Source organism: Pongo pygmaeus, chromosome 8 (assembly GCF_028885625.2).
Source record: "Pongo pygmaeus isolate AG05252 chromosome 8, NHGRI_mPonPyg2-v2.0_pri, whole genome shotgun sequence".
NCBI classification, from domain to species: Eukaryota; Metazoa; Chordata; class Mammalia; order Primates; family Hominidae; genus Pongo; species Pongo pygmaeus.
The window spans coordinates 70,489,570-70,502,018 of record NC_072381.2 but is presented as its reverse complement, the minus strand read 5'-3'; the positions used below and the strand labels follow the sequence as shown (position 1 = coordinate 70,502,018).

The 12,449-nt window shown below is 49.3% G+C and overlaps 1 protein-coding gene across 1 annotated transcript in view; it reads right to left on the bottom strand.

Moving 5' to 3' along the window:
• Positions 1-50: 50 nt before the first annotated feature.
• Positions 51-12,449, bottom strand: part of PSAP (prosaposin) — a 35,112-nt gene continuing 22,713 nt past the window's right edge. The window contains exons 6-14 of the mRNA XM_054437074.1: positions 11,715-11,858; positions 9,537-9,593; positions 5,616-5,747; positions 3,984-4,079; positions 3,459-3,645; positions 3,209-3,366; positions 2,775-2,855; positions 2,363-2,470; positions 51-1,224 (exon numbers count right to left, since the gene is read on the bottom strand). Coding sequence (XP_054293049.1) covers positions 1,189-1,224; positions 2,363-2,470; positions 2,775-2,855; positions 3,209-3,366; positions 3,459-3,645; positions 3,984-4,079; positions 5,616-5,747; positions 9,537-9,593; positions 11,715-11,858 — 999 coding nt within the window. The 3' untranslated portion in view covers positions 51-1,188. The remainder of the gene's footprint in view (positions 1,225-2,362; positions 2,471-2,774; positions 2,856-3,208; positions 3,367-3,458; positions 3,646-3,983; positions 4,080-5,615; positions 5,748-9,536; positions 9,594-11,714; positions 11,859-12,449) is intronic.

Here is a 12,449-nt window from a genome sequence, read left to right as displayed (position 1 = left end):
AGAAGAACAAACTCTTCCAGCTGAAGGGTCACAGAAACATTAGGCCCAGATCTGGCTAACAGAATTTTATTGTTAAATCACAGAAACTTTAGTGCAAAACAAAAATCACGAAGTCCATTTAATAGCAACTGCATGTCCTGCTGGCTTTGCTTGCTGTCTCTTGGCAACCAGAAGTGGATAGAAGCATGGGTGCCCAAGTGGGCCACAGACAGCATCCAACCCCCACACCCCAGCATCCAATCCACACCCAGCAGACCCCTCGGCATGCCGCCCTCTACCAGGAAGCCAGAGGCCTAGGAGCTCACCATCCATATTTATTTGAAAAGGTCAAAAGGAGCATCTATGAGACAGGGGAGGGGTGCAGGCTGAAGCAGCGCCTCAGCAGCCAGGGACACGCAGGCAACACGAGCAGGCACAGCGCAGCCACCACTGTCCGCACGCTCACACAAGCCAGGCCTGCGGGGCCTTCGGAGAGCTAGCAGGTTACATTCAGGCAGATGGCCCCCTTCCCACCCAAACCCACAGAACCCTGAACAAGGCATCACCAGGAAAGACACAGGAAAGCCAAATCACAGTTGAACCAGGGACAGAGAACCCTTGGCCCCACTGATGTCCCAAGCCACCAGCAGCTGCTTCCAAAATCCCTATGCTATTACAGCGGGAATTACATCATTTAAAAAGCCTGATTATTCCGGGCTTCTAATCTTTCATATAAAACTGCCTTTGTTTTGCTGCTTTGTTCAGCTGAGAGGCCCAGGAAAGGGGGGAGGGTCCCTGATCAGGGCAGGAGGCCACCTCAGAAGCCCAGGCCAGTGCCCAAGCACATGTCAGGGCTCAGAACAAGGCCCCAACCAAGAGGGTTGATGGCCTCCAGTCAAGAAGCTGTGGCTCATGCCAGCAGAGCTCTCTCCTCCTCCAGCAGGCGCCATGCGAGGGCAGGCTAAAAGACCTCCAGTGCATCAACATCCATCTAGCAGAGAGAAAAGGGGCACTGAAGCAGCTATGTCTGCCAGGGGCTAGGGGCTCCCTTGCAGACAGCAATGCTACAATAAAGGACACAGAAATGGGGGAGGTGGGGGAGCCCTATTTTTATAACAAAGTCAAACAGATCTGTGCGTTCATTCCCCCTGACACACAAGTAGAAAAAAACGAATGCTGGGTTTCTGCCAAGATAGAATATTCCTCCTCCTAGTTCCACACATGGCGTTTGCAATGCTCGACAGCCTGGTAGGAGAGAGGAAGCTGAGTTTAGTCTTCAGATGACACACTCCGTTCCCGGCCCATCAATGTATCAGATATCACCCCAAAACGGGACCTGTTCTCTTGTCCTAGGTCAGCTGGATAGCACCAGATGCTGAAGACCTAGGACAGGATCTCACTTAAAAACAGGGAACACGTGGCCATCAGAGTTTTTGGGAACTTCTAAGGCACGAGTCCAGAGCAGCAGATGCCTGCAGTAGTTTGCAGATGAGTACCCATGCAGGCAGGGCTCAGGACCCTTCATCTACCTGCACCCGGCACCCAGTGTCCTGCTGGCAGCCTGCACACTAATTCCCAGGCAGAACCTCCTTGCCTGAGTTAGGCTACACACCAGCTCGGGCCTTGAGAAGCGGGTCCACATTTCCCCAGGACAGCAGCAGAACTAGCTGTGGGGTGGGGCTGACGGTGGAGATGGGCTGGAGCCTAGCTGGAGGAAAGGGCTGGACATGGCCAGAATGGGGGCCCCCTGCCCCTCCCTGCAGTGGTCCGAAATGACACAACCGCCACTGACATGGCCACAGGGAAGCCCGGTGAGGAAGGAAAAGTTGCACAAAGCAACATTAAGTAACAGGGACCGGACCAAACATCCCCACCCAGGGAAGCAGCACAAGTCACCCAACTGGTGGCTGCCAGGCCAGGCCAGGGCCACAGTGCCCTAGGGCTGCTGGGCAGGGGCCAGCTCTCAGGGCCTGAGTGAAGAAGACTCAGGCCCGGCTTCAGCAAGGGCAAACATGTTCCCGGGGGACGGGACCTGGGCAAAGGTCTGGGCAATGAATCCCACAGACTTGTGCAATCCCTGGAGTGACCTTGTACAAGTCTGACACTGTCACAAGGGAAATGAAGACAAAAGCAACAAAGCAGAAGCAAAAAAATACTAAAAAAAAAAAAAAAAAAATCCACCCCACCCTTCACTACAAGAGTGTAGTTCACCCTGTCTTTTCTGGGGGACCATGAGTAAGCCTAACCACCTCTCTGGGCCTGTTTTCTGATAACATAAAAGCAGGGTGGAAAGTTGATCACTGGGTTCCCATTAAAGCAGGATTCTCACACAGGCTACCCCAGGGCATGACAGGCTGGTGACACTGTCTGCTGAGCTACTCACATTGCACTGGGCTGCTGTCTCTGTGTTCTGGCACCAGTAGCTTGGGCCCCATACACACTTCTCAGTTCCCAACAAGGGCTTATGGGCCGAGGGGCAGGCTCCAATTTTCTATATGGTGAGAAAAGGAAAAAAGGGGGGAGAATGAGAGCTGCCCAATGTATCCCTTTCAAAACTAAGCAAACGGTTTCCAGAAGAAGCTAGGATCAGAGCTCCACCACGCTCTTTCAGAACATCAGGGTTGCTAAGGAAAGCGATGTGGCTTGGGGGGCTGGCTCCCTACCTTCTTGGCTCTCCCACAGCAGAACCCAGAGACTCCACCCCACGGCCAAGTCTCAGAGCAACCCTTCCGGGTCTCTGCAGCCCCCCAGGTTACAGCTGCCCGAGAGGACCCACACCACCCAGTGAGGCTCACCAAGCACACGAAGGAAGGATCCATCACCTCCACCAGGATCTCGATCAGCACGGGCTCGTACTCTGCCACAAACTGATCACACTGTAAAGGAAAGCGGGGACACAGGTCCAGCTCTGGGGGTATCCGAGCACAGTGGGGCACAAAAGGCCAGGCAGGCCCTGGATACACTCTTCCCTGAGAGCTCTTGGCATTCCCAGCCCAATGGGTCCTGGGGCCTCCCTTTCCAGACACCCTATCTACATTTGGCCTCTCTACTTCAGGTTGCTTCCCCCAGTGGCTCATCTTAAGCCAACAAATCACCTCCAAGTAAAACTTCATTGGACTCCATGCCCAGAGGCAGAAACAGCTGGTTTTCCATCAAAATGTACCCCAGCCTTGGCATACTTCATCAGGTTCTGCCATGCTGGCCCACCGCAGCCCAGCCTGGGACGTACCTGCTTCTGGTAAGGGTCAGGCAGGAAGCTGCAGCCTTTCTCAAGAGCAGCCAGGATCTCCTGCTTGGTGCTATTTTTCTCCAGGTTGCGATCCAAATAACCCACCAGCTTCTTGCACACTTCGCAGAAGCCACCGTCCTTTGGCTGAGTCACGTGAACTACACAAGAGGGCAAGTGGGCTCAATGCTGGCAGGGCCCTCCCAGACCCAAGAGGGGCACCATCCTCTCCCGCACCACACCCAGCGCTCACCGGTCAGCGCAGGCAGCCGCGTGCCAGAGCAGAGGTGCAGCATGCTGCACACCAGCTCAGGGCTGACCTCCTCCAGCAGGATTGACAGGATGGAGCTGCCGTACGTGTCTACCACCTCCTGGCACTCTTCTGACAGGGACTTTGGCAGCTTCGAGCACATTTTGTCAAAAGCGTCGAGTATTTCTTTCTGAAACACACGAGAGGATCATGTGAGAAGACAGGAGGCTAGACAAGGGTTGGGGGAGATTCTGAAAATACTAACATGGCCAGGAAATGAGTCCATGGTGGGTGCCGTTTCCACCCCCAGAAAACTACCAAACCACAAAGCAGGGCAATGGTGTCCACCTCCCCCAACCCCCACCAGCCTAGAGGTCCCACTGGTGAGGATTGCCTTCCACGAGATGGGGACATGGCTGTACACATGTCAAGGCTGGGTCAAGCCCTCTCTCCTGTGGGACTTTCCCACTGGGACATTCAGGCTCGGGGGGCAGGAGAGGCCCTCCCTCTGCCAGGAGGATAGCATACCTCAGTCTTGTTGTTGTCAATCAGCTTGGTCACTTCCTTCACCAGGAATTCACACACCTCACAGTAAACATCAGACTTTGCTGGGACCTCGTGCTTCTGTGGAAAGAGTAGAAGCAGAGTACTTTCAATGCTGGGACTCACAGCCCTTGGTCTTGCTCCCCTAAAGGAAAGGGGATACAGAGACCAGGGTGGGTTAGCAAATCAAGGGCCACTGCCTCCTGAATTCCAAATGACGTGTGGCTTCTAATATCCAAGTTAATTCCCTATTTTTATATTCACCCCCTTCCCCAATCCTCTACCACCACCACCTCCCCCTAACCCCACCAAAACAAAACCCAGGAATTCACAGTTCAGGAGATAGAAAGTCCCTTCCCCACCCCAAAGAGCTGTCCTGATGATGTGTTCAGTTACAATCATTTCATCATTCAGGGTTCATTTTGGGGAGGAGGATGAAGGACCAAAAGCAAAGTGACAGGCGATCAGTCCACTATCTAGAAGACAGAACATTGAACACACTTCAGGTCTGCTCGTGTGTCTCCCATGTCTCATTAGCACTTGAGAATGCTCTTCTAGAACCCACCTTTAATAAGGCAATACTGTTACAGAGGATGTTCTGGGACAATGGAAATGTTCTCTATCTCTGCTGTCCACTACAGGCTCCAGCTACCTGTGCACTGAGCACCTGCAATGTGGCTGGTGTAGCCAAGGGGCTGAATTTTTAATTTTGTTCCATGGTATTTCATTAAAATTTAAGTAGTCACATGTGGTTGGAGTGCGAGCTATAACTCTTCACTTTCTCTGGCCGTCACTTTGGTCAGCAGGCTGGAGCTGAGGAGCACCCCGTGGAGAGGAAGGCAAGAAGCAGTGCTTCCTGGATTCCAGCTGACACTTCGGCCTGGCCCCTGGGTCACACACTCTGCACATGCAGAGAGGAGACAGCAGAGAGAGACCAACAGCTGGCAGTCAAGTGCTGTGGGATGTTCTAGAACAAGAAGCGTGTACATGTGCCACGTGTTAAAGCATCACACAGCCCGGGCCTTGAAGAACTAGAATGTAAGCCCCACAGGCACAATGACATCATCTGTTCACCACAGCCCCTAACAAGCTGCCTGACCCATAATAAATGCCAAATACAAATTTATTATGGGATGAAGCAGTCTAATCTTCATCAAGTGAGGTGCTTTAGTTAAATAAAATAGACACCCACATGTACTTAGTATACAGGCTGCAGGCCCAGTGAGGCTTCCGTACACTCTGAGGGGTGTGCTGGGAACATCCAGTCTGTCAGGGCCACAGGATGGGGAAGGACCCAGAAAGTGCATGTGAGAAGGTGAGGCTGGAGCCAGGCACTGCGAAGTCACTTTTGAATGGCATGCTGAAAATATGCAGGCTAATGATCCCACGACCATTAGAGTTTACAACCAAGGAAATAAAATGTTTTCAAAAGAACTCAGGGTTGGGGGCTGCATTAGTATAGGGGATAGGACAAACCAGTGATCACAAACTCAAAGACCTTTAGGAGCCAGGCAGGGAACCGAAAGAAACAAGTGACTCATAAGATGTGATGTGACACAGCAGGGAGTAGTGTGGCATTGCACAGCCCTGACCAGTACACAAAGTGACACCAGGTACCTTAATGGGCTCCACCAGTTCCAGGGCAGGGATGACATTCTTGGAGGCCACTTTGGCGGGGACCAGAGTCTGCATGGGCATCTCTTTCACCTCATCACAGAACCCAACCAGCGCACAGATCTCCTTGGGTTGCTGAAGAGAGCACAGAACAACCAGTCAGCAGCAAGCCCACGCCCACTAGCTCCCTGGGCCCAGGTCAAGGCTGCCTCCCTCTCCCCCTCCCACAACGGGGCAGATTCCAGATTCCATGTTAAAGGGCTCGTGTCTGAAGCAGTGCATATGTGCCAGTTACATCTGGGGGAAGAGACCACACAAAGCTCCTAAGGGACATCAAACAGAGTCTCCATCCAGGGCCACTATGAGGAAGGAAGACTCCCCAGCACCTTCCACATCTCCAAGTACACCTGGTCTGCTCTAGAATGTGTCTTTTCAAGTCACTCTAGGTAGGAACTAAGCTATGTTTTTTTCTAGAGGGGGAACTACCATGCCCGTAAACTAACAGAAAGCCAAATGTGTTAGAAATAAAACCACACCAGATTTTTCAGCGGCAGGACCATTTAAAATGATGCATTAAGGGGAAATGCTGGCTTTTTAAAAAACCACATTCTACGTTCACAGCTGCACACAGTGCACATGAAAACCCAACCTGCCAAATGGATGAATCGCTTTAAGCCACAAGGTCTCCAGATTGATCCCCTTTCACCATTTAGACACCAAACACAGAGCACTAGATAGTCTAGACATCCTGACCATGACACTCTGATGGCCAAGAGTGAGACAAGTGTATAGACTCTGTATATTGTGGAAATAAATGCAACCAGCAACTAGCTCTGAGCCTGAGTGCATTTGCCTTCCAGCACCAAACCCTAAAGCAGCAGGAACAAAAGTGCTAAAAACGGGACCTGTTAAGGGAAAAGAGTTATGACTATGGCTCATCTTGTTTTAATATCAAGAAGGCTAGAGAATTAATAAGACCGGGGGAGTCTGAAAAGTATATCCCAAATACCCTGTCTTTGGCACACCTTAAGAATGAAAAATAAATAAATAAACAAATAATAAGAACGCAGCTGAAGATACAGCAAGCTTTTTAGAAAAAAAAAAAAAAAAAAGACGCCAATATTCAGGAGGTATAGGGCTGCTTCTGCCCCGATCAGCTTTGTTCCAACTCCTTGAGGAGGCCTAGGTAAAAAATTCAGGTATTTCAACCAAAGTCCTCTCCCATTAGACTTCAAAATACCTTCAAAAAAAGCTCCAATGCTAATCCTAGCAGATGGATGCCAACGCTCAGAGGTGGCAGTGTTCAGGACGGCCCCAAAGGACACTGGCTCAGAGCAAGTATGGACTGGGTACTTGGTTCTTGTAGCATGCCATCTGATGTGGCTCTAGATCCCAAAGGACCCTGTTACCCAGAGAGGCAGAAGCCACAATCAAGAGATTGCTTCCAATTCTCTGGATCCAACAGCCAGAACAGTCTGCTGGCTGTTTGCAAATGTTTGCTCATGCAGCAGAAGCATTTCTGTGTTTAGGAAAAACAGCACTAAAGACATGCAATGCCTACTTGCGTTGTGACAGACACAAGGTGCCCTGGGGAAGCCAGAACTACACTGGACTTCCTAACTGGCCTACGCTGAAGGAGGCTGAGGCACCTCCTGGGCCACCCATGGTTCCCCATTGTCACACTGGTGGCCTGCATGTACGTATGCTGCATGTGGATTGTGACCAGAGCACAAGGCTCTGCTGACTTCATTTTTCTGGACCCCGAAGGGGAGATGAGACCCAACACCTCAAAGGCTAAATTACAGGGGAGAGATGCAGAAGCCCTCCCCAGCCTATTAACAGAGAGGGACCCTGCCTCTCATAACCATTCCTTGTATCTGTCAGAGCTAATCATGCCATACCCCAAAACAAAAAAAAGCAAAGTAACTAGAGGAAGCAGCAGACCACTACTACAAGCAGATTCCCCGACACATACCTGATCCTGCTGTTGAACAAAAAAACAGGAAATCGGAGGTGAAAATAAGAGAAAGGAAAGGACACAACAGTTAAGAAAAATTAAAACAACAATCAAGCAGTTAACCAGGTGTAAGGATGTCCCAAGAGGTTCAGGGGAAATGCTCTTGCAGTCAGATCTTAGCAACCTACCTTGTTCCTGCTATCTTGCGGACAAGGGGGCCCTGAAAGCTTTCCTGGCCCTGCAGGGATAGACCATTTGGGGGCTGTCCTGCTCTGTGTGCACCCTCTCCAGGTCTTACACACTAAATCACACTCAAAACACTGTGTAGCAAGAGCCCCAGAAAATGCTTGATGAAGGGTCTCCATCCTCAGGAGCCCACACTGGCCCCGGGCCCACAAGGCTTTCCCACAGGTTAGTGACCAGCAGCACCATGGAACAAGACACAGGGCTGCCCAAGTAAGGGGGGTAAGAGATCCCTGAGGGGTAAGGGATCCTAGTGCAATCTACCACAGGTGGCCAAATGGCAGCCTGGAAGGCCAATTTAACAATGTATCCAAAGCCTCATGTTTCTATTCAGCAGTTCCAGCTTTAGTTCTCTATAATAAGGGGAAAGGCAGGGATATGCATATATGTATGCATTTGGCTATAAGGATATTCATCTTCCCAAAGGCAAACCTGAAAACAACCTAGATACATCCGGCTACCGGGGACCGGTTATGTAAATTCTCTTCTATGTACACAGGTGATTATTCTGCAAGCATTTAGTCATTTGTACAAGAATATTCAATGGCCAACATATTTTTAGGCAAAAAATGCAAACTACAAAGTACAAGGTAGTATATATGACACCGTTGATGTTTTTTGAAACTCCAAATGATTTTTATGTGGGAAGTATTGTCCGTATTTTCAACACATTTCTACACAGTATAACTTTTATAATGAGAAAAATATTTTAAGTTAGCTATAAGGAAGTACTTCACGAGATTAAGTCCCATCAATGCTTATCTTTACCTACTTCAGGTGCATGTCTTTGTAAGCTGCCTTTTAACTGTTTTTAGAACGTGGTAGGGTGTGAGTAATAATCCCAAATAAACTACTCCTCCTCGGCTTGCTTGAGTGGTTACAGCAGGTCAGAGAGTCAATCTTTCAGGCTCCTTGGCCGTAAGATCTGGCTGCAACTACTCAACTGTGCTGCTGTAGCACAAAACAGGCGTCGCTGTGTTCCAAAAAAATACCCTTTAAGTACAAAACATGATGGGCCAGTTTGCTGACCCCTGGATCAGAGAACAAACTCAAACGCTGGTATGTCAATCTCAAGTAGTCAGAAAGTCAGCATGACAGACAGGGAAAAGGTGCCCCCCACCCACTCAGCCCCGCCAATCAGATCGAAGGAGGCAGTGCCTGTTTCCAACGTGAGCAGGCCACCCTGCTCTGTGTGGACTAGCGAGCTCATTTCCTGAATGGGTATTCTTGATTCTAATGAAGGAATGCCCCCTGCCACCTGAATGCATCCAAAGCCAGCTCAGGAGTTACCAGCTCAAGCAGCAGCTTCAGCAGACACTGCTGCCGTGCACAGGACAAACTCCGGGAGGCAGTATTCCCCCAACTCTGGCGGCAACACAGCCATTCTCAGGTCTGGCTTAGTTAGAGAGCACTTGACTTCTACAGATCCCAGGGTTAAAGCCAGACCTAGAAACCTGATGGCCGGCCTGAACAGGCAGAGGCAAACAAATTGCCAGGAAGCCACCAGGGTAATCCTGGGATCAAGATGCTTCAGCCTCTCCCGTAACAGGGGAGGTACTGAGATTGCAAGTGGAGAGTCTTCTAGCCAGAGGGGTCGATTTAGCCCAATTCAGCACTCTAAGGTAAAAAAGGGAAACTAAACCATATAATTTTCAAAATTCCTAGAAATGACGAAACCTGAAAAACAAAGAAAAATGCTAACAAGGGGCCTCCGTGCCACCTACCATGTGCATCATCATCTGGATAGCAATTTCAGAATACTGGCTGATATAGTTCTTGCACTGAGGAGAGAGAAACAGACTGCTAAACAAATCACTGCAACAATGCACCAAAAACCAACCAACAAAAAACCCCCAGCATTTCCAACAGTGTCAACTGGTGACTATCAAGCAAGTTTCTAAAGTAGAACTTTATAACTGTCTGCTCTGGGCCAGTTTTAATAAGATGAAAATGACAATTTGGTTACTCTATCATTTACAGGAAATGTGTGCAAAAGACGTTTTGAAAATGTTTCTTAAGGGACCTTAAAGATTCCACCCTCCTGTCACCTTTATCTTATAACCTCACTTGCCCCAGGATCATACAGCAACTATTCAGTGGCAATTTGGACAGAAGGCAGCTAGGAGATACACTGCTTAGGAACTGGAGCTTACCTTTCAAAGCCATTTACACAATCTCAGATGGCATTATAAAGCTTAAATCCAGTAGAGTCAAGTTATAATGATTTTTAACTGCCTATTTTCAGACAATCTAGATACTTCCAGTAGACTCCACAGAATTGCTCTCTGTATTTGGGGAGCTTCTACAGAGAGAGGACCAAAGGTAACATGATACAGCTCTCACAGAGGGTTCAACTGGGAAACCTGTTTAAATGGTGTTATGCAAACACACTTAAAATGAGGCTACAGGATTCCTAGGCTTTCAAAATGAATGATGTTCACCTGATTGACATTCCTAACGGAAAGTCAGAGAGAAACCCTCAGCTGGGCGTGGTGGCTCACTCCTGTAATCCCAGCTACTTGGGAGGCTGAGAAGAGGATTGTTTGGGCCCAGGAGGTAAAGGCTGCAGTGAGCTATGATTGTGCCACTGCACTCCAGCCTGGGTGACAGAGCTAAACCCTGTCTCAAGAAAAAAAAAAAATGGAGAAGGCCTCATCTCCTAGAGCCGGCCACTCCACCCAAAAAGCCTCGCTAGATCCCAAAGGACACAGTGATTACAACCAGCTTCTCAGCTGCCAGTCTAGCAGGTTTCTTCAGTTGTCAGGTACTAAAAATGGCATTTTGGTTTTACACATCCACCTGAGTGTGATTAATAATCTTGGAATAGGGTCCCAGAATGAAACCATCTAAGTAAGGGGCCAAGAAAATGAGTTTCTGAGCCCACAGGACTAAGGGAGGCTTCCAGGTGAACCATGGTCAGCGACCATGCTTGCTGCAGGAGCACAGCTGGAATTCTCAGTGTCACATACATGAGCCAAGCTTTCAAAAATGGGGTAAATGGCCAGGCGCGGTGGCTCACGCCTGTAATCCCAGCACTTTGGGAGGCCGAGGCGGGTGGATCATGACATCAGGAGATCGAGACCATCCTGGCTAACACAGTGAAACCCCGTCTCCACTAAAAATACAAAAAAAATTAGCTGGGCATGGTGGCGGGCGCCTGTAGTCCCAGCTACTCGGGAGGCTGAGGCAGGAGAATGGCGTGAACCCGGGAGGCGGAGCTTGCAGTGAGCCGAGATCGTGCCACTGCATTTCAGCCTGGGCAACAGAGCAAGACTCCGTGTCAAAAAAAAAAAAAAAAAAGAAAAGAAAAAAATGGGGTAAAGGCCGGGCGCGGAGGCTCACGCCTGTAATCCCAATACTTTGGGAGGCCGAGGCGGGCAGATCACTTGAGGTCAGGAGTTTGAGACCAGCCTGGCAAACACGGTGAAACCCCATCTCTACTAAAAATACAAAAATCAGCTGGGCATGATTGCACACACCTGTAATTCCAGCTACTCGGGAGGCTAAGGCAGGAGAATCGCTGGAACCCAGGAGGTAGAGGTTACAGTGAGCTGAGATCACGTTGCTGCACTCCAGCCGGGGCAACAGAGCGACACTCAGTCTCAAAAAAAAAAAAAAAAAAAAAAGGGGGGTGGGGGGCAAAAAGTGTTTCTACAGTGTTCCTAATACACAGGGTGCATGGCAGGAAACAAAATCTTCCCAGAAACAGTCTCCTACTTTTTGTCCCCAGTTTTGTTACATATCCAGATGCCATTAACCAAACTAGATTCAAGTCTGCACTACCTATTCAAGCTGCTTTCTGGGAAAAAAGAGAAGCATGTTGTCTGAACACCCTACTCCAGCCTCCACAGCCCAACTCCCAGGCCCAGAACATCCCCAATGCACAAGGACACAAGGCTCACTATGTCGGCCATGCCAGGGCCCAGGCGGTCACACTCCTCCTTGACATGTTCCACCAAGGCCTGGACAAAGGTGGAGTTAGTCCGTACAGCAGTCTGGATGTCGGTCACCATCTGAATGCAGTCCTGGCAAACGTCCCCATTATCCTACAGAAGAGGCAGTTAGGTTGGCAACTTAAGAGGACTCAAATTCCTAGGAAAACGTCCTTATATACTCAGGGCTGCAGCATTAGAGGGTACTTACTGACCAGTTCCTAAGATGCTTTACAGGCTCTCAAATTACTGATAGGCTTAAAATCGATTAAGTGTTCATTATAGTAACAGTATGGTATAAAAAGGGGGTTTAGCATAAATAAAAAGGTTGGCCAGGCGCAGTGGCTCACACCTGTAATCCCAGCACTTTGGGAAGCCAAGGCAGGCAGATCGCTTGAACCCAGGAGTTTGAGACCAGCCTGACCAACATGGCAAAACAAAAAATACAAAAATTAGCCAGGTGTGGTGGTGTGCATCTGTACTCCCAGCTACTTAGGAGGCTAAGGTGGGAGGATCACTTAAGCCTCAGAGGTTGAGGCTGCAGTGAACCATGATCACACCACTGCACTCCAGCTTGGGTGATAGAATGAGACCCTGTCTCAAAAATAAAAGAAGTAAATTTTTTTTAAAGGGGGTTAATCTTTGCACATTTTAAATATCCCATTCTTTAGAAACTTCATGGTACAACCATTTAAAGGCTGGCTC